This window comes from Melospiza melodia, chromosome 19 (assembly GCF_035770615.1).
Source record: "Melospiza melodia melodia isolate bMelMel2 chromosome 19, bMelMel2.pri, whole genome shotgun sequence".
In the NCBI taxonomy this organism is placed as follows: Eukaryota; Metazoa; Chordata; class Aves; order Passeriformes; family Passerellidae; genus Melospiza; species Melospiza melodia.
In genome coordinates, this window is record NC_086212.1 from 6,636,813 (window position 1) to 6,655,700 (window position 18,888).

The 18,888-nt window shown below is 55.2% G+C and overlaps 2 protein-coding genes across 3 annotated transcripts in view; one reads left to right on the forward strand and one right to left on the reverse strand.

Moving 5' to 3' along the window:
- The window catches only part of ZHX3 (zinc fingers and homeoboxes 3), a 46,401-nt gene extending 42,528 nt beyond the window's left edge, over positions 1-3,873 (reverse strand). For both annotated transcript variants that reach the window (XM_063172209.1, XM_063172204.1), the window contains exon 1: positions 3,785-3,873. The gene's annotated coding sequence lies outside the window, so the exon portion shown is untranslated. The remainder of the gene's footprint in view (positions 1-3,784) is intronic.
- Positions 3,874-10,358: 6,485 nt separating this feature from the next.
- LOC134426744 (phosphatidate phosphatase LPIN3-like) lies at positions 10,359-18,772 on the forward strand. The gene is made up of 19 exons (XM_063171982.1): positions 10,359-10,559; positions 10,899-10,994; positions 11,761-11,969; positions 12,191-12,295; positions 12,747-12,867; positions 13,028-13,409; positions 14,016-14,115; positions 14,236-14,399; positions 14,482-14,575; positions 14,740-14,809; positions 14,899-14,988; positions 15,565-15,629; positions 15,774-15,903; positions 16,144-16,292; positions 16,457-16,543; positions 17,471-17,623; positions 17,881-17,992; positions 18,084-18,187; positions 18,299-18,772. The coding sequence occupies exons 1-19, from the start codon at positions 10,368-10,370 to the stop codon at positions 18,432-18,434; spliced, it is 2,559 nt and encodes an 852-aa protein (XP_063028052.1). The 5' UTR covers positions 10,359-10,367; the 3' UTR covers positions 18,435-18,772.
- The last annotated feature ends 116 nt before the right edge of the window (positions 18,773-18,888 follow it).

Here is an 18,888-nt window from a genome sequence, read left to right on the forward strand (position 1 = left end):
TCATTTTTTTCCCCAAGCAAATGCTAAAACACATGAGGGACCTGGCTGGAACAGCAAGGGCAGCACTTGCCTGCAGTAGGAGGGACCTTACAGATGCCATGACGGCAACTGGACACACAGTTTAGAAGGCTCATTGTCCAATTTTTCTATTTCTAATAATAAAAATAAAAGCAGGAATAAGGAGTGAAGAGCACACAGATAAAAGGGAGTCCACTTAAATGTCCCCTTATTGTGCCTGTAGAAGAAGGAGTGGGCGCCCTCACAGTGCCCCTCTGAATGGGGAGAGGAAAGAGAAACCACAAAGCCTTTGAAGGACATGAGAGCATCCTCCACATGGAGATAAACCACGGCTGCCATGGCTGTGACTGCTCTGGTGACAACCCAGCCCCTGCCTGGGCTCTGCTCTTGTGCCATGTGTCATCACCAGCTCCTGGGCCCCTCCACAGTCCACCCAAGCAGGCCTTCCCAGACACTTCAGCAAGCTCGTTCCATTTACATTTTAAGCATTGTTATTTAGAACATTTCTCAAGAGGAAAAAAAGAAAGAGAAAAAGCAAACAAACAAAGGAGGGGAGAAGCACAAGACTTCTTCCTTTATAATTAGAAGCATCACCCCGCTCCTACTTAACAAAGCAGAAGAGCCATCACAGCTGCAAGATGGAGAGTGGCTGCTGACCTTCACCACAAAGACCATCAGGCACCAGCAAGCAGGATCTTCTCCAAAACAGCTCCATAGCAGGACTCGGCTCATTCCACCTGGAGCAGGTGTTTTAGTGACTGACATAATGCCCCTGATCTCTTATGGAGTTCATGCAAAGAGATAACTCAGCATGATTCTGTGTCTGCATGGGGCAAATCACCCTTAGGATGAGCAGGGTGGGGGAACCTGGACCTGGTTCTGGGCTCCTGCAATCCCAACAAAATCCCTCTGTTCCAGGGTGATCCCAGCCCCCTGCAAGAATGAGGGCAACGATAATTTACATTAGCTGTGAGCAAACCAAGGACCTCTCCATGGGGCAACCTCCCTCATGCTTTTTTACATGCAAATCAGGTGGAAAGCCAGAAAGGAATAATAATGTCAGGCAAGGGAAGCAAGGGACCCATTGCAGCAAAGTGGGCAGCAACAAGCCAGCCCTAGGGGGGTTAACTTGCACAAGCTGGGGGGGCTGAGGAGATGTCTGCTCTCATCTTGTGCCTTCTGTTTGCACAGGTTTCTACAGACTCCCAGTTGTTTGTCTCCATTCCCAGCAGTTTTCAGGGGGAGCTGATGCCCTCTCTGCCGTCAGCCCCATCCCTGGAGGGGATGAATGTGAGCAGGTCTTGCAGGGCTCATCACAGCCCAGATCCTGTCCCACATTCAGGAATAGCAAGAGATGCACCTGTGTGACAGCCTGGCACAAAGCAGTGAGATCCTGGTGCCTAGAAACCTGGAGGAGGTGCCGTGGGAGCAAGGCACAGCCGTGCCCTGCAGACAAGGCTGCATCCATCACCTGTCCCATCACACAGACAAGGAAAGGCTGGACAAGGGATGCACACAGGCCCCTGTCCCGGGGCTGGACTGCAAACCCAAGGTGCAGATCATTCCAGGAGCTACAAGAGGAGCTGTTTTTGCATAGTAGCACCATAGTAACCAAAGCAGAGGGAAAAGCTGGCATACACCAGGGGAAAGCCTTTTTGGAGAGGAGGAGCAGGAGGGAGGTCTAAATAGAAGGAAAACCCTGCAGAGCAGGGAGACACACTTACATAAAGGAGAACTGGAGGCACGCTGCTGTTGAAATCTCCCCACACTGACAACGCAGATGGCTCTCAGTACCAGCCTGGCTCACCTGCTCCAGGCTGTCAGCACCACCTGCATCCATCCCTGTGCCTCCCCAGTGAAAGCCAGCAGTCCCCATGGGGCTGGTTTCACTTGGCTTTACAACAAGGAATTTATTGATAGGGACCTGCTCCCACGAGTAACTTCAGGGCTTCAAGTTACTACAGCTTTTCTACAGTAGCATGAATTGCGGAGGCTGAGCCCTGTCAGAAAAACCTATGCTAAACCCCAACCCATCTCTAATATAATTAACACCAGCTACAGATTAGGCTGTATCTGAAGCAAATCAGATGCAACAGCCTCATCTTTCCCACCCCCAAAGGTGGGTCAGGACTGCAGAACTGTGTGGGCATCCGTGTGCTGCGAGTTACTGGGATGCACTAAGAGGAAACAATAAACAGACTGGAACAGTCTGCTCCCTCTTCTCAGCTACGTTGTAAAATACATCAAGGTCACAGACCCAGCCTAGTTAATACAAGTTATCATTAAATTGCTGTTTTCTTTTACAGTAAATAAAATGCATCTGAGTGGTTTTCCCTTCCTCTTCATCTCTTAAAGAGAGATTAGTTTAGAATAAGCTGTTCCAGATAATGAAGTAAACTTCTGGCTTCCTACCCATGGAGAAGTGCTCCTCAGGACACTATGATCCTTGCTTGGGGACTGCAGCCAGAGTAGGTGGTCAGGGACAACAGCAGGGAAACCCTCCCTGTGCAACTGGAGCCACCCTACAGCACTGGGCAGAGTTCATGCTTTTAGTGGGCAGAAATTGGAAAAATCAGATCAAGAAAGCCTTGTAAATGAGGTTTTCAAGGTACGTCACACGGCCTTACAAGACAAGTCCCCCAAAAGTTTCCCATCAGGTAATCAGAGTAACAGAGAATTCCTTTGAAAAACCGCATTGTCTGAGATTTGGGGGTGCAGACAAAGCATGTCCTGAGCAGCAGGATGGGGCCACTTCTCACGCAGGCCAGCATGCCAAGCCAATGTGACACCCGAGTGGCACAAGCCCAGTCTCCACCTTGGACCCAGCTCCCATCCACAGGGACATCCCTGCTCTCCAGACCCAGCTCTCACAGCACAGAGGCCTCGTTCTGCTGGCACCTGGCCACACGCCCGGCTGCCACCGCAGGAGCCCTGGCTGGGAGCTGGGCAGGACTTTACCCCGGGAGCATGAGGTTAAACCACTGCCCCCAGCCAGACAAGGAAAGCACCGAACGGGAAATCTGGGGTTCAGTCCCGGCTCCGCCGCAGATTTCCTGTGCGGCCTCGGGCTCCTCACTTAGCGGCCGCTCAGCTTTCCTACCTGTGAACAGGGAGATGTCCCTGCTCACATCCCGGCTTGTCCCAAGCACCGGCACCTTAAACCCGGCACTGCCGCAGCACCAGGAGCTCCAAAAATCCCCACGGTGCCCAACCCTCCCAGCCCCAGCTGCGACACGAGTGGGGTGGGCTGCCCCGCTGCCCATAGAGCGAGCAGCCAGTGACGGCTAGAAAAAAGCACTTTTCTTCCTCTAAAAACCCAGACTAAAAGAAAAACAACGCAGACCGCGCCGGGGGAGAGGGGTTCCGAGCCACCCCACGCAGCCGAGCGGGTCCCGGGCCGCCCCGCGCAGCCGGTGCTCACGCAAAGCTCCCAGAGCGGCGGGACCCGATTTTTAACTGGTTTATTTCAATTTGAATTGCTGGCGAGCGCCCGGCAGCGCGGCCCCGGCGCTCCCCGGCCAGCGGCAGGGCAGGGCAGGGCAGGGCAGGGCTGGGCGCACCGGGGCGGCGGCGGGCGGGGGGGTCCACGCGTGTTCCGACCCTCGGGTGGGCGCCCCGCACGGGGACGGGGGGCGTGCGACCGCCTCTGCCCCGCTGCCCCGCACCTGCCGGGGCTCTGCGCTACCGGGGGCAGCGGGTGCGGGCGGCAGCGAAGCGCGGGGCGTGGGACCCTCCCCGCCGCGCCGGGCGCTGGGCACTCACTCACCCGCGGCAGGTCCGTGGCGGCTCGGCGGGGCTCGGTGCGGGGCGGTCCGGTCCGGTGCGGTCCGGCGGAGGCCCCGGCCCCGAGCGCGGGGCGGGCGGCGCAGCGGGGCGGGCGGGCGCCGCCGAGCGCAGGCATCGGCGGGGGGAGCGCGGGGCGGGCGGGCGCGACACACACCGGCATCAGCCGGGCTCCATCGCCGGGCGGGGGGCGCTGACGTCACCGCAGCCCGCCGGAGCGCGCCTGCGCGCGGGGACACCCGGCTGGGTCAGGGCTGTCCCGGGACCGGCATCGGGACCCGGATCAGTTACCGGGACTGGGATCTAGACAGGGATCGGGACAGGGCACCGGGACTGGGATCGGGACAGGGATCGGGACAGGGCAACCGGGACTGGGATCGGGACAGGGATCGGGCACCGAGACTGGGATCGGGACAGGGATCGGGCACCGAGACTGGGATCGCGACAGGGATCGGGACAGGGCACCGAGGCTGGGATCTAGACAGGGATCGGGACAGGGCACCGGGACTGGGATCGGGACAGGGCACCGAGACTGGGATCGGGACAGGGATCGGGACAGGGCACCGAGGCTGGGATCTGGACGGGATCGGGACAGGGCACCCGCACTGGGATCTGGACAGGGATCGGGCACCGAGACTGGGATCGGGACAGCGCATCGAGACTGGGATCTGGACCGGGATCGGTCACCGGGACTGGGATCGGGACAGGGCGCCAGATTTGGGATCTGGACCGGGATCGGTCACCGGTACCGGGATCTGGACTGGAATCGGTCACTGGGACAGGGCACCAAGACTGAGATCTGGACCGGGACCGGGCACCGGGGCGTGCGGCGAGCGCCCGCACCGGGGCTTTGCTCCCAAGTGCTCGCAGCAGCCCCCCGAGCGCCCGTGGGGTGCGCGGAGCGGGGGCAGCCCCGGGCACGGGGAGGGGACGGTGATGGGGAGCGTGTGGCCACGGCCGGGGCCGGGCACGGCGCGGTGCACACCGGAGCCCGCTGTCCCCGCCGCTCTGCCGTTCCCCGCAGGGAGCTGACCCGGCTCCGCTGGAACCGGAGGAGGGCGACGAGTCCGATCTCCATCAGCGCTGTCAGGAACCGCGGGCGGCTCGGGGCGGGCAGCCCTGCGCGGTGTCCGAGGCGGCGGAGCCAGGTGTGTGGCTGGAAGCCCCCAGCCCCTTCTCCTTCCCATTTCCCTGGGCAGGTGGGGCTGTCCCGTCCGGTGAGGGACGGAGGTGCTGTGGGGGGCTCAGGGGTTCAGTCACAGAGTGAGCCGGACCCCAGAGCTGCTCTCTGCTCTCCCCCACACTCCCCGGCCTGGAGAGGTGCTTGGGGTGCCCAAACCTCTGCACCCCAAGGCTTTGGCAGCGTCACTCCCAGCCTGCTGTGAGCAGGTCAGGAATCGAACCAAGCACCAACTATTTCCTTTAAATAAAGTGTGTCTTGGAAAGGTCTTGTCTTGAAATCAGACACCAGCTTTGGACAAAAGATAAAAGATTTTCCAGTTGCCTAAATGTGCACATTATCTCACTTTTCCTGGATTTGAAGCTGATGGTCAGTCTCTGGTCACAGTTACATTGATGTAAATATATCACTTATCTAAAGCTATTGGCTTTAGAGTGTGTGTCCTGGCTGGATTGTCAGGAGTTGGGACACAAAAGCTGAGGGCTCTCAGTTCAGAGACTTCATTTTTCAGGACCATGTTTTGCTCAGGGCTCTCAGCTCTCCCAGTTTGAGGGTATTGCTGGATTTCTCTGCAAGCCCTCGCTGTTGGAGCTACACAACTGTGTGGGAATTGCAGCTTTCTGGGGTTTTTTTATTAAGTAAGCTTAAACTCTTTGTGTTTACAGAAGAAATGTGAACTTCCAACAGGTCAGAAACTAGGAGCCAAATCAGCAGAGCATGTTTTTAAACCAGAACGGATGGTTTCAACCAGTTCTGCTGCTATAATTCAGCTTTTTCAATGCTTGTGATTGGGGACTGAGGATGGCATTTCCTCCTCTTCAGGCAAAATGGCTTTCCCACCCACTCCATCGCATGCCAGGCCAGTCTGACTTGATCTTTCTGGTAATGGGACTAAAAAACAAAACCAACAACGCTGTTTTCCTGTTGTGTTCCTGACTCCAGGGCTCGTATCCAGAACAGCTGGACTGTCAGGAGTTGTCCCTGTGCCTGAGGGAGTAGGACACCTGAGCCTTGCTCCCCATGGCTTTCACAGGAGGGGAATTTGACCCCATCCAGCTGTGCTGACTTAGTGTTTCTGCCTCTCCTCTCATCCTGTTTTGCTGAATCACTCCTTTCACAAGCCTCTGGAGCTCTTTGTTGATCCAGGAAAGGAAATGGGAGCCCCAGCCCAGTCAGCTGAGGGTCAGGAAGCTCTGCCAACCTTCCTGAAGCTCCCCGTCCTCTTGAAATGCTGATTCTCCCTGCTGGGAGAAGGGGCCATGATAATGAGAAAGCCCTTTCATATCCCAGTGTCTGGCAGGGATTCCCTGGAGGGTCACAGCAGAGGAATGTCAGTCAGGGATGAAAACCCTGCCAGCAGCAGGCAGCTGCTCCTGGGAGCTGCCTGCCACAAGGACCTTGGGCTTGATGGGTTGATTGACTGCTGTCACCCAGCCCCACAGCTCTGGCCATCCCTCACCAGACCCTGCAGCATCCTGTGCTCAGTGCACAGCATTCAGGAAAAGGAATCCTTACAGCTGTGCCTCAGCCTGCCTGGATTTTGCCAGCATCTCAGGAAACCCCCTGAGCCATCACTCAGAACAGCCATGGCACAGCTGGGGATCTGCTGCGGGGGCATGGGGGCACAAGCAAAGGTTGGTGTGTCAGGAACCAGGAGTACAGAATGGTGGGGAAAACCAGCTGGGCAAGGAGCCTTGGAGGTAAATGATGGGGTCTGTACTTCTGCATGGTGCCCAAGTGCCAGGAGCTCATTCCTGTGTCCAGAGGGTGGGGGCCTGGAGCCACAGCCAGGCTGAGCTGCCCGCTTGCTCCTGCTAGCATTTTGTTCCTTCTCCAGATGCACTCAGCTGGCTGAGGAAGAAATGGTGTCCTGTGCTTGGATGTCCTTTGCTGAATGTTCTCTGCAGCATTTTTTACCAGTTTCCAGGCATTTGCAGTCCCCCCAGTTAACAGGCATCTGCATCGAAATCTGCATCCGAATCTGTCCTTGCTTTTGTGTTCCAGCCCTGGGGTTTGTGTTACACCCTCAGGGCTTGCAGGATGTAACCCCATGCCCTGGGTGAGACCCGCTCCAGTGGCATCAGTCTAGGGACAACACCTGAAATGTCACACCCAAGGTGTGTTGATGGAGGTTCCAGCAGATTCCTCTCCAGCTGGGCAGAAGTGCCCAGTGACCTGGCCACGGGCTGTGGGGTTTGGTGGCAGCTGCCTGCCCTGCAGTGCCAGCCCACCCTCCTCAGGGACTGCAGCCATGCTGGGCCATCCACAATAGCTGCTTTCAGTCCAATTTCACTGAGGGGCAGAGCTCTCAGAAGACTAAGCAGCTGGAAAATAAGCTTCATTCCTCAGCAGATTTGCCACAGCCTTCAGGAAAGTTCCCATGTTGGGACTGGGATCTTGTGCCCAGGCCATGTTTGGCACTGGATGGGCACAGGGGGGCATGTCTGTGCCTCCAGTTGCCATCAGCATAACTGAGGAAAGTGAGGCACTGGGTGCTAAGAGGGTTTTCCTGAGAATGAGCTGGGGCATTTCTGCAGATCAACCCGTCATCTGGGACCAACAAGCTTTGGATCCTTCTTCTCAGGGTCTAAAGATGTCCTAAGCAGCCACCCGTGATGTTTGGTGCTTCCCTGCCCTCACAGCACAATGTCAGCTCCATGAGTGCTGTGTTGGAGAGGTTCTGTCCCTAAAGTGCCACCACTCAGTCCCCAACGCTCCAAAACCCAGCAGAAAGGCTGCTGGGGAATCACCAGCACAGAAGTCAGGAAAATACAGGACAAAGCCCACACCAGCCACATCCCTGCCCTGGAATTATAGTATGGTGGGAGTCAGTGCACTTTTTGGGGTCAGTTTCTCACCTGAGTCCACCCAGCTATTCCCACATCACTTCCCCACTGCTCTTAGGCTCCCTGAGATCTGGAGAGCATCAATTTTCCTAAAGCGTCTGCTTTCTGTGCTCTCCTTTCACCATGCCCTCTTTTCCCATCCCTACGGAGACGGCGCAGGGCTGAGCAGCCATGGGGTTTGGCCACCCTTGACGTCTCACTAAGGCTTCACCGTATGCTTGTGAGATGGTGAGTTGGAGAAGGAAGGGTCTCCATGAGCACACGGCAGCTGTGCCCGGGGCTGTTTGTTGGCCGAGCCCCGGGTGCCGGTGCCAGCCCGGAGCCAGCCTGGCCGGCCGCGGCCCTCAGAGGCCCGGCGGGAGGCAGCGTGTGCGGCCCGGAGCTGCTCGGGGACGGGCCCGGGGCTGCTCGGGGACGGGGCCGGGGCTGCTCGGAGACCGGCCCTCCCCCGCTCAGGTGAGAGGAAGGAAGCAGCAGGGGGAGGAGGAACTGAGGGTGAGTGCTGCTGCCGGCACAGAGCAAGCCCGGGGTTCAGTTTTGCCCCGAAGTCGAGGAGGTGCTGAGGCTGAGCCCAGGTAATGAAGAAGGCCCTGCTGGTTTGCAGCGTGCGATGGATGGGAGAGCAGCTCTGGGTGTGGATGTGCTGCTGGCAGGGTGGCCCAGGAGCAAAGCACACTGGTGTCAACAAAGCACCTGGCTTATTTTGGGTCTGGAGGTTAATATGGGCTGTTGGCAGGGGAGAACTCTCCCCTTCATCCTCCATAAGAGCTGCATGGCGGAAGGTTGTGGTCCTGGCAGGTTTGGGGGCTGAGGACTGGAGATGCCCCATTCCTCTAGAGGGTTTGCTGATTGAATATGACTTGAAAACCATTTCTCTTGCCCTGTCTGCCTATTAATGTCTCTCCAGACTATAACCTACCCTTCAACTCCCTGACGGGCCTGCTCCATCCATGGTGGGGCTGAGGCCTGCGGGGTAAAGCCTCTTTCACTCCATTCCCTGCCTTCCTCCAGCCATCCCAGGTAAGACCCACAGGGAATTAAATTCACTGAGCTGAAAACTGTGCCAGAGCCATGCAGACTCCAGCAATGAGATGCATGGGGAGAGGGCAGGTGCCCATTGAGACAAAGGGGGACAGTGGCTCTGCAGAGGGGACATGGTGGCACTTGTTTTGCTGTGTGGCTGCAGTGTTGTGTTGAGCTCTTGCACCCTGCATTCACCATGAAGGTGGTGCTCAGTGCATCACACCTGGGGATAACTTCCAAGCCCCCCACCCCAAATCCTATGGGATTTCTCTGCCCAGGACTTTCCCTATGCACTTTTCAGGTCTGTGTCAGTGTATATCTCAACTGGAAGCTCATAAGTGCTGTCTAGGGAGCATCAGGGTCAGTCTGATCATTCCTCCTCTCCAAAACTGCCCCCATGTACAGAGAGGAGCTGTCTCCCCTTTGCTGCCAGGCCCTGCAGCACAGCAGGGAAAGCAGCTGGAGGGCTGCCTGCCCTGGCAGCAGTGCCTGGGAAAGCTGGGCTCAGCAGGTTGCTGAGAGGCCCTGTGATCAGAGCCCCGCTCACAGCAGAGCTGATGGAGCCACCGAAGCTTCGGGAGCTGGCTAGCACTTCCCTGCTGTCATCCTCCAGAGAGGATCTGGGATTTGGGCTTACTCCTGCCTGCCAGGGAGAGGTGGGGGACGGGGCATGGAGCAGGAACCACATCTGCCTGCTCAGATTCCCTTCCAGGAGGGATGTCTGGGAATGGGACAGGGTTGAGCTTATGCAAAATGGATCGGAGAGGCTGGATACCTGCAGGGGCAGAGGGCTTGTCACATGGCACATGCTTGTCATCATCCCTTTGGGTAAGGAACCAACTCCCCCCAGCTGCCCTTTGAGTTGAGTGTGCACTGAGTGCTGTGCTGAGAGTTCTGGGGACACCACATCATCACCTGGCTGTGCTGCCCAGCACAGGAGTTCTGCTTGTACAGGAGCCATGTCTGGCCAATTCTGCAATGCCTAAGTGGGATGCCTTTCCTTCTGAGTGGGAAATGTTAGGTTTGGGCTTTATTCAAAGTGAGTGTGTGGTGTATGGAGCAGCTCAGATGTCCCACCTCTCTGCCATGAGTTGTTTGGGAATTTCTAAGGACAGTGCAGGACAGGAGGTCTCCTGCCAGCCCAATTCTTGTTTGAATGGGATGTTGACAGCTTGACTGTGTGGTGTTGCTGTGAGGCTGTATTTGCCCTCTCAAGGAGGAAATGTGGTGGTGGATCCCAATGGCAAGGACGTCTCTCCTCCAAGCTGGATGCAGTAACTCTGCTTCTGGCTTGCTGTCCTGTTTTCTGGTGCTCACAGAGGCCGTGGTTGATTTTCATCAAAGCCCTCAGGCGTTTGCCTCGCCTCAGTTTCTCTAGAGGCTTGCCTCTCCCCATGTTGGGGGTGTGTTGCAGCCATGACATGACTCTCCTGCACTAAACTCACATTGCCTTTAGTTGCTGCAGTTCTCTTCTCCTACCTGGGTCTGGTTGTGTCTCTCCCTTGCAGTCTCAAACCATGAACTATGTGGGGCACCTGGCTGAGAGCGTCCTTGTCACAGTGAAGAGTCTGTACCATGACCTGAACCCTGCCACCCTGACGGGCTGCATTGATGTGATTGTGGTGAGGCAGCCCGACAACTCCTTCAAGTGCTCCCCGTTTCACGTGCGCTTCGGGAAGCTGGGGGTGCTGCGCTCCAGGGAGAAGGTGGTAAGTGCCCCATAACCCTGGGGCTGTGCTTCCTTCCCAGTGTCTCCAGACCCAGGATTTTCTATAACCCACGGGTTTATTGGAAGACTTTCTTTGAGGGAAATGGGAGCCCACTGAAAGGGTTGCCAAGTTTTTGAGGGGGATGCCCCCAAATGGAGCTCATCCATTTCCAGAGTGGAATGTGCTCTCCAGGAAAATTGGGAGAGGTCCCTTGCCTCAAAGGCTGTGTGGCTGTCAGCCCTGTGAGCAACTTCAACCCATCCCCTCCATCTGGAAGTGCCCCTGTGCTCCAGTGGATGAGGGGGTTCAGATGGACAGGATGCTTCTGTCCCTTGCTAGGTTGACATTGAAATCAATGGAGAGCCTGTGGACCTGCACATGAAGCTGGGAGACAATGGAGAGGCCTTCTTTGTCGAGGAGTTAGAGGAGCATGAGGTTGGTTATGAGGAGATGCTGCATGTCTGTGTCCTGGTGTGACTCCCTGGAAGTGCAGTGTTGAGTTAGAATGACCAGGTTTGGAATGCTGCTCCTCCCCAGAGTGACTCCATTGTCCCATCTGATGTCTTCTGTGTCTGGAAAGGTTCCTGATCAAAGGACCTTGCAACCCACATGGTAGAGAACCCTGAGGGAGTATTAGACCAAATATCTGCATCCCAGACTGGTCTCCATCAATGGGCATGGCTGCTGGCCAGACAGGTGGATATCTTGGAGCTTGGCCTTTCAGGGGATCTTGTGGCAGTGATGAGAATGAGACAGATGCTGTGGCAGGCTGCTTGCTCCAATGGGAAGTGGGATGAGACTAGTTGTGGCTTCCAGAAATCCTGGCAGCTCTTCTCTTAGGCATACTTGTGGTCACTGCTGGCTTGGACTGGGTTTGGAAGTAGTAAAGGGCTCTGGAGTCAAATGCCATTTGCAGCCTTGGTAACTCTGGTCTTGTGGTGCCATCTTCTGCCTGTCTCTCCTGGCCCATGTTAAGGATGTCTTTAGCTTGTGGCTGGATCACCCTAATATTCTTTTATTCACATGTTGTAGGTACAAATCCTTTCCTTTCAGGCCAGGCCACAAAACCACCCCTGAGCCGAGGGCTCGGTGGTGTTGGTTGTGCTGTTCCATAATATGCTCCATAGAGAGCAAGGAGCTGCTAGGCTGAAAAGGAGCGTGCTGGAGGGAGCTGATGTGCTCTGTCCCATCCCTGTTCCAGAGCAACATCCCCTTCTTCCTCTGCACGTCCCCCATCTGCAAGGAGAGGTGCGTGACAGGCGCTGCTCAGCCCTCCCAGGGGCTGGGGGTCTCCAGCACTGGAGTGATCCTGCGAAGGAGGAGGCGACGCAGGAGAAGGCCCAAGAAGAGGGAGGTGTTGGACACAGATTCTGACAGTGATGAGGCCAAAAAAGAGCTGCTTGTCCCAAGGTGAGCTGCTTGGTCTGGGCTGGGTGATGCAGTAGGTCAAGCCTGTGGGTTCATTTGGTGATGGCCACCAGTACTGAAACAGGGGGAAAGTGCAAGTTGGAGCCCAGTCTCCTGTGGAGTGGAAGGCCAGGGGGAATGGTGAAACTGGGTATTGCCAGCTTTCTGGAGAGGAGGCTGCTGCATGAGAGTAGCACAAGTTCCCTCTCTTTCCTCCTTTGCAGTGATGCAACATGTTCATCCTTTTGTGATGTCCTTGAAGTAACTGGGTCGTTGCAGCCCCCAAAGACACGCCCGTTCTCCGATGGGGAGCTGTGCCAAGCAGACAGGTAACGGGCAGGGCTAAGGTGTTCTGCTCAGCTCTGGTGACAGCAGGGCACATGCCCCATGGCAGGGAAGGAGGTATGGAAAAGTGACTTGGAGGTGTCAGGAGAGGACACTTCTCCTAGCTTACTTCTCCTAGCTTGATATGGTGTGGCTGGAGGAAGGCTCAGAGGGCACAGGGGACACTTGAGGCCATGGTCACAGGTGTGAGAAGCCTGTGTGCACAGGGCTGTCTGCTGATGAGGTGCTCTGGGCAACTGCTGGCATAGCACTTTTCTTCCTTGGGCCTCAGCTTCCATAGATCTTGGTCCTTTAGGAGTGGCAGTCTTATAAGGTAGAAGTGACTTTATGGGAAACCAGCATTACAGGGTTCTTGGCCCTAAATGTCCTTGCACTGATAGGACACCAAGGGGCTGCAGAGTAGGTGAGGCCCCACATCACCTTCTCTTCCTGCAGCTTCAAGCTGAGCCATCAGCCTCCTCACAAAAGTGATTCTGAGCTGGAAATCAAATCACAGGAAGGCTTTTCTCTAGGGGCTGAATCCCACATGAAGTGGATCTGGGGAAAGCTCCCTCAGGTGAGTCCCTGCTCTTGCTCTTTTGCTGGGAGTGGGTGTCCAAAAGACCTGCAGAAAGCAGAGGAGGCTGGGGCCAAGCAGCCTTAGAGAAGTTGTCCTCTTCTGTGTGATGCTTTGGGCAACTTTCCATCCTCAAACCTGTTCTTCTGCTTCCCTTGAGGTGAATAAATTGGTGCAAGTTAAACCAGCCAAGTCCACAAAGATCACTGCCGTGGATGGGACAACCCCTCTTGTTGCCACCTCTGAACATCCAGGAGGGGTTTCAAGCCCAGCAGAACCTCAAGACATGCCCCATTCCTTGCCTGTGTCTGCAACTGAGCCAACACTTACACCCCAGGCTGAAAACAGTGTCTGCAGGCTGAAGGACGTCCTTCGTGCTATCAGGGCAAAGACATTTTTGGGGGCCTCCTCAGTCCCACAAGAGCAGCAGAAGGAAGATGTGAATGCTGTGCCAGATGTGGAGCACTTTGAGGGAGCCACTGCTCCAAGGCAGGCAGGCTCACAAGGCCCTGCATCCCAGCTGGAGAGCCAGAGGAGGCAAGGTGAGAGGGTGACTGGTGCTCCTTGAAGTGGTGTTAGTCTGCAGATGTGTCTGACTCAGATGAGCCCCTGGGTTGTCCCTTCAGTGTAATTCCATGACTTCCAGGTGTAGTGTGCTTGCTTTGCCTTCTCTGTGTGCTACCAGCTCCTTTGCTTTGAAGACACATGCCTTACGTGTTCACCTTTCAGTGACTACCCAGCTCCCAGGAAGGCTTTCTTGCCTTATGTTCCCTAAAGTCCATCCTACAATGTCTCTGCTTTTGCATTCTTAGAAGATTTTTCAGCAGTACAGGCCATACCTTAATTTCAAGTGTCACACAGCACCTGGCCTGACTTGTGTCTTCATCCTGAGCTTACCAAGTCAGGGAAAATCATAGAGAAGCATTTCTGTGGCCTCCTTCACATTGTATTTAAAGATCATGCCAGTGCAAGTGTCTCAAAACACTTCTGTTGCTGTTGACTTACAGCAGTTTTTCCAATAGGAAAATGTCTGCCCTGTTTGTATGGTACATGGATGTGAGGAAAATGCTGTTAGCTTTCTCTATAGATGCTGGGGTGATTGGAAAGGTGATTCAACTAAGCTCTCTCTCTTCTGTCTATGCATTGAGGATCCATCAAAAGAGCTTGTCACAAGGGCCCCAGAGCCATTTACCTGGAAGACTTCTCTGATCCCAACCACAAGCCAGTGGCTCTCTATTTGGCTGAGAGGTATGAGTTGCCCCAGCTGGCCAAGCTCAGGCATTTTTGAGCAATTCCCTGGCACAAAGGATGGAGGTATTGTTTAAAGCTATTCTCTGATGTCACCACCGTTTCCTCCCTTGCTGGCAGTGACACAGAGCAGAGTTTGAGTCCTGGGACAGACCCCAGGAACCCTGTGAGTATCGAGCTGCCATCCACCTCGACTGCCAGCGGCCCCATGGACTCTGACTCCATGCCCACAGTTGTCTTGTCACTGTGTGGGGGCCTCAGGGACAACACGCAGATCTCTCATGGTAGGTGGGAGGAGAGGGGCAATCTGCAGCCCTGAAATCCTTTCTATCCTCCAATGGCATGACACAGCCTCTGTCCCACCAGAGAAGTTCATGGAACACAGGATCTCCTACCAGCAGTTTGCTGAGAATCCAAGGCTCGTCAGTGACCCAAACCTGGTGATAATGATCAACAAGAAGTAAGTGCCCTACTCTTCCTGCTCCTTCATCCCACAATGGACAGCATGGCCCCTTTGTCCCTGCAGGAATGTGACTCCATCCCAGAGCATGATTGTACAAAGTAGTTGTGGGACCTGGCCATGCTGCAGGATGGTGCTGTACTCATCTCTCTTGCTTTTTCCAGGTATTACAGCTGGGCAGTGGCTGGTCCCATAGTCCTGGCCCTGCAGGCTTTCCAGAAGAACATTCCTGAGGTCAGTGGTACAGCACATTTACTGGCTATGATTTTCAGCAGGGCCTGGGCTGAGGAATGACCTCCTCCCATGTTCTGCCATGTTCACAGAGTATCATTGATGAATTGGTGAAGGAGACGACGCCCAAGAAAGACGGGAGATATTGGTTCTGGAGGAGGAGAGAAAGCTCAAGAGAGGAGGTATGTTTGCAGCAGTGGATATGACAACCATGTCCCCAGGGGACAGGCATCATTCTGCTGACTGGCCAGGGTGGGAGCAGGGTCCTGGGGATGTTCTGAGGTTGACTCTGAGGACATCCAGGACCTGATGAGGTGACTTCTTAAGGTTGCTACCTGTCCCTTTTGTCTGTTAATGCCTGAGCAGCAGAGCAGCACCTGGTAATGCAGAAATGTGGACCTTGTAGTGGTGATACCTCGTGCTGTGTACCTGTCATGCCAGGTCCCTGGGCAGCACGTGTGCTTGCTGGTCTCCCTGCCCCACCACAGCATCAGGCTGTGCTTCCTCTTCCATCAGCAGTGTCTCTGTGAGAGCAGGGACAGCAGTGATGCCTCTTTTGGCATTGCTCTTACAACTGGAAGAAAAGCAAAGCAGCCCATGCTCTTGCTCTTAGCTCTGTGCAAGCACTGCTCAGCTGTAACAGAAACATCTCTGTTATCCAACACTGTGTTGAGCCCAAATCCAGAACACAGCCCCATATCTAAGTCACTGTGAAGAAAATGAACCAGAAGCAGCACACCCCTCTCTGCCTGCAGCAGCAGCAGCAGCTGAGACCAGGGATAGCCAGCCTGGGAACACTGTGGCGTGACCTTGTTCAGCAGAGGTGAGTGCCTCCCTCCCAGGCCATCTTCTGGAGTCTGGATACTCCTGTTCTCCTGTGTCACTAATTATTCTTAAGTTTGCTTAATAAAAGAGGGTTAGAAAGCTTTTTTAAAACTCTGATTGACCCTTTCTCTTCTTTGTGTAGGCAGGAGGGAAAAGAGTCACTCAGTGAGAATGAGCCCCAGCACCTTGGGGACATGTTGGCAGAGAAAGCTCCCGCTCAGAAACCTCTGCCAAACTTCAGGAAATCCCTGCGGCTCTCCTCGGAACAAATTGTATGTATTTATTCCTCCATCTTCACTGTCCATGTGTGTAGGGGTGAGACAACCCTTCAACAGGGATTTCTCTACTCCTGACCTCATGTTTTCATAGGACATCCAAATATTTTCCCTTGTTGGCCACCTTGTAGAGTCTTGGGACCTCTGGCCTGGGTGGGTGGCAGCCTGGCCTCTGGCAAGTCCTGGATTGGTGTGAGTTGGTGCTGGTGTAACACTTCTGGTGCCCCTCTGCCCCAGGGAAGGTTGAATCTGCAGGATGGCCCCAACGAGGTGGCATTCAGTGTGACAACACAGTACCAGGGTACGTGCCGCTGTGAGGCCACCATCTACCTGTGGAACTGGAATGAAAAGGTGGTGATCTCAGACATTGATGGCACCATCACCAGGTAAAAGGCTTTTCTCCCACCCCAAAATCCTTGTTTTCCCCTGTTGGGGGAAAATCTCCTTTGAAGGCTTGCATAAGCAGGCAGAAGGGAGCACAACCCCTTGTGGGGTGGGGGTGGATGCTCACCACGTTGGATGGCACTAACTCAGCCTCCTTTCCTTTGAGATCGGATACTCTTGGACACATCTTGCCACAGCTGGGTAAAGATTGGACTCACCCTGGGATTGTTAAACTCTTCAACAAAATCCACCTGTAGGTATTGGATCAGCTGAGTTCAAGGGGAGGTGGGAAGCTGATTGAGTCAGAGTCAGGGCTTCTTACTCACTGATGCAGGCCCAGTTGGCTGCACTATCTGCTCTCAGTGGTGGCTGATGCTGGCTGTGCTGCCTGTGTGATGTTGAGGGGTGAAAGCAGAGGGTCCCCTGGGAGCAGATGCTGGGATTACCTTCCCTGGAAGGAGTGTGTGTATCAGTGGAGGCTTTGCTGGGGAGACATAGCTGAACAGCAGAGGAGACCACCCGAGGTCACACCTGAGAGGGGGGCACGGGGGTCCCCAACACTGCAGTGCTGGTACCTCTCTGGGCACCCAGCGATTTGCTTGCTTCCCACAATCGCGATTTGCGATTGCTTCCCACAACCCAGGGGACTCCTTGCGAGGGGTGTCACCAGCAGTGAGTCCCTGCGGAGCCTAGCTTGGTGCCTGGGCCCTGTGGCCACTGAGAGGCACTGTGGGGCCGTGGATGGCTCGTTGTGGCCCCGGGAGGAGCACGGCAGGGATGCGCTCCCGGGGATTGCAGGAACGGCATCTCAGCTGCCTCTGGCCATCGGGTATCGCCTCTGCCCAGGCATCTGCAAGGGCTGGGTACTGCCCTCCACAGCTGGCAGGCAGTGCTGTGTGAGGGTGCTGAGCACCAATGGGGGCTGTGCAGCTGGGCTGGGTGGGTGTGTGCCTGCTGGGACAAGCATGGAGGGTGGTGCAGGGGCCCCCAGTGTGAGGCAGGTGAGGATTGGGATTAGATGGGGTTTCCAGATAAGGGATTCATGTTCTTTGTGGAGCCACCTTGCTTACTGGAATAAGATTTGGTCTTAGGCCAGGTACTTGGCTACCTCTTCCTCTTTGGAGCAGGAGAATGCTTTGCCCAGGCCACAGCTCAGAGTGGCTCCCTGTGTTCTCTCTAGGAATGGCTACAAGTTCCTCTACTGCTCAGCCAGGGCTATTGGCTTGGCCCACATCACCAAAGGCTACCTCAAATGGGTCAATGAGCAGGGCTGTGGCCTCCCCATGGGCCCCATGCTGCTTTCCCCCAGCAGCCTCTTCTCTGCCTTCCACAGGTACTGTCTTGTCTTTTCCTGCACTTCCTCTGTCCCTGGGGACAGCAACCCCTTCCCCAGCTTGACCCTGAGAGTTGTCCTGGCCTTAAACTGCCCTGCCCTCCTTGGTGCACGATGCTGGGGTGCTGCCTGACCTTGCTGGAGCTTCACAGCACAAAACCTCTTGCTCTTCAAATGACTTCCCTGAGCCCCAGACAGCTTTGGGGCCCACAGTCCTGGCCAGCATTGCCACTGTGACCATGTCTCTTGTGCTGCAGGGAGGTGATTGAGAAGAGCCCAGAGGTGTTCAAGATCCCCTGCTTGACAGACATCCGAAAACTGTTTGCTACAAAGTTCCCCTTCTACGCAGGCTTTGGGAACAGGCCCCATGTGAGTGAGTCTCTGGGTGTGCAGGGAGGGCTCAGGCTGGGTGCTGGTGCCTTCCTGCAGCTCTCACTCTGTGCTGGCCTTCCTTGGGCAGGATGTCCACACTTACAAGCAAGTGGGGCTGCCAGAGAGCCGCATATTCACAGTAAACCCCAAAGGAGAGCTGATCCAGGAGCTCACAAAAAACCAAAAGTCAACGTAAGCAAAGTGTTTATTCCTCTGCATCTTTGGGATGACCCAGCTGTGATGCAGAGAAGCATCAAACAAACACCCAATGACCTCAGTGCAACATCTTTCTCACCCCCACAGGTATGAGCAGCTGTCAGAGCTGGTGGAGGTGTTCTTCCCTCCTGTGGGACGGAGGACCAGCGCTGCTCTGGTGTCCCCAGAGTACAGCCACTGGAGATCTTCACTGCCTGATGATGACTGGGATAGCTCCTCCTAACCCCATCCCTGTGGAGACCTGACCCAGAGCTCTCCTGCATGTTCTTTGCTAGGAATAAATGCTCCAGGTGCACCTCATCCCCCCTGTTTGGGCATTTTGTACTTGTAACAGAGGTCATGACACCCCTTAGCAGGAAGCCAAAGGGGGTAAGAGGGAGTTCTGACTCTACAAAAACTCCAGTTGCTAAACACAAATTCCTGAAAGCTGGGTCTCTTCTGGTGTTTGTAGCTCCTCTAAAGCCCGGCTCTTTTTAAAAGCTGGTGGTTGTTCACTGTTGTATTTATTGACGAGCCTCTGCCATAGCTATTACTACCTTTGGTATGACCAGTGTTCCAGACAGTCCAGCTACCTGCAGTTTGATAGCTGAAACTGCCCACCAACTTGTAAAGGCTGATGGAAGATGCTGGTGTTTTGAGTTTTCTGAACAAAAACCAATAATAAACAGTGCCTTAAT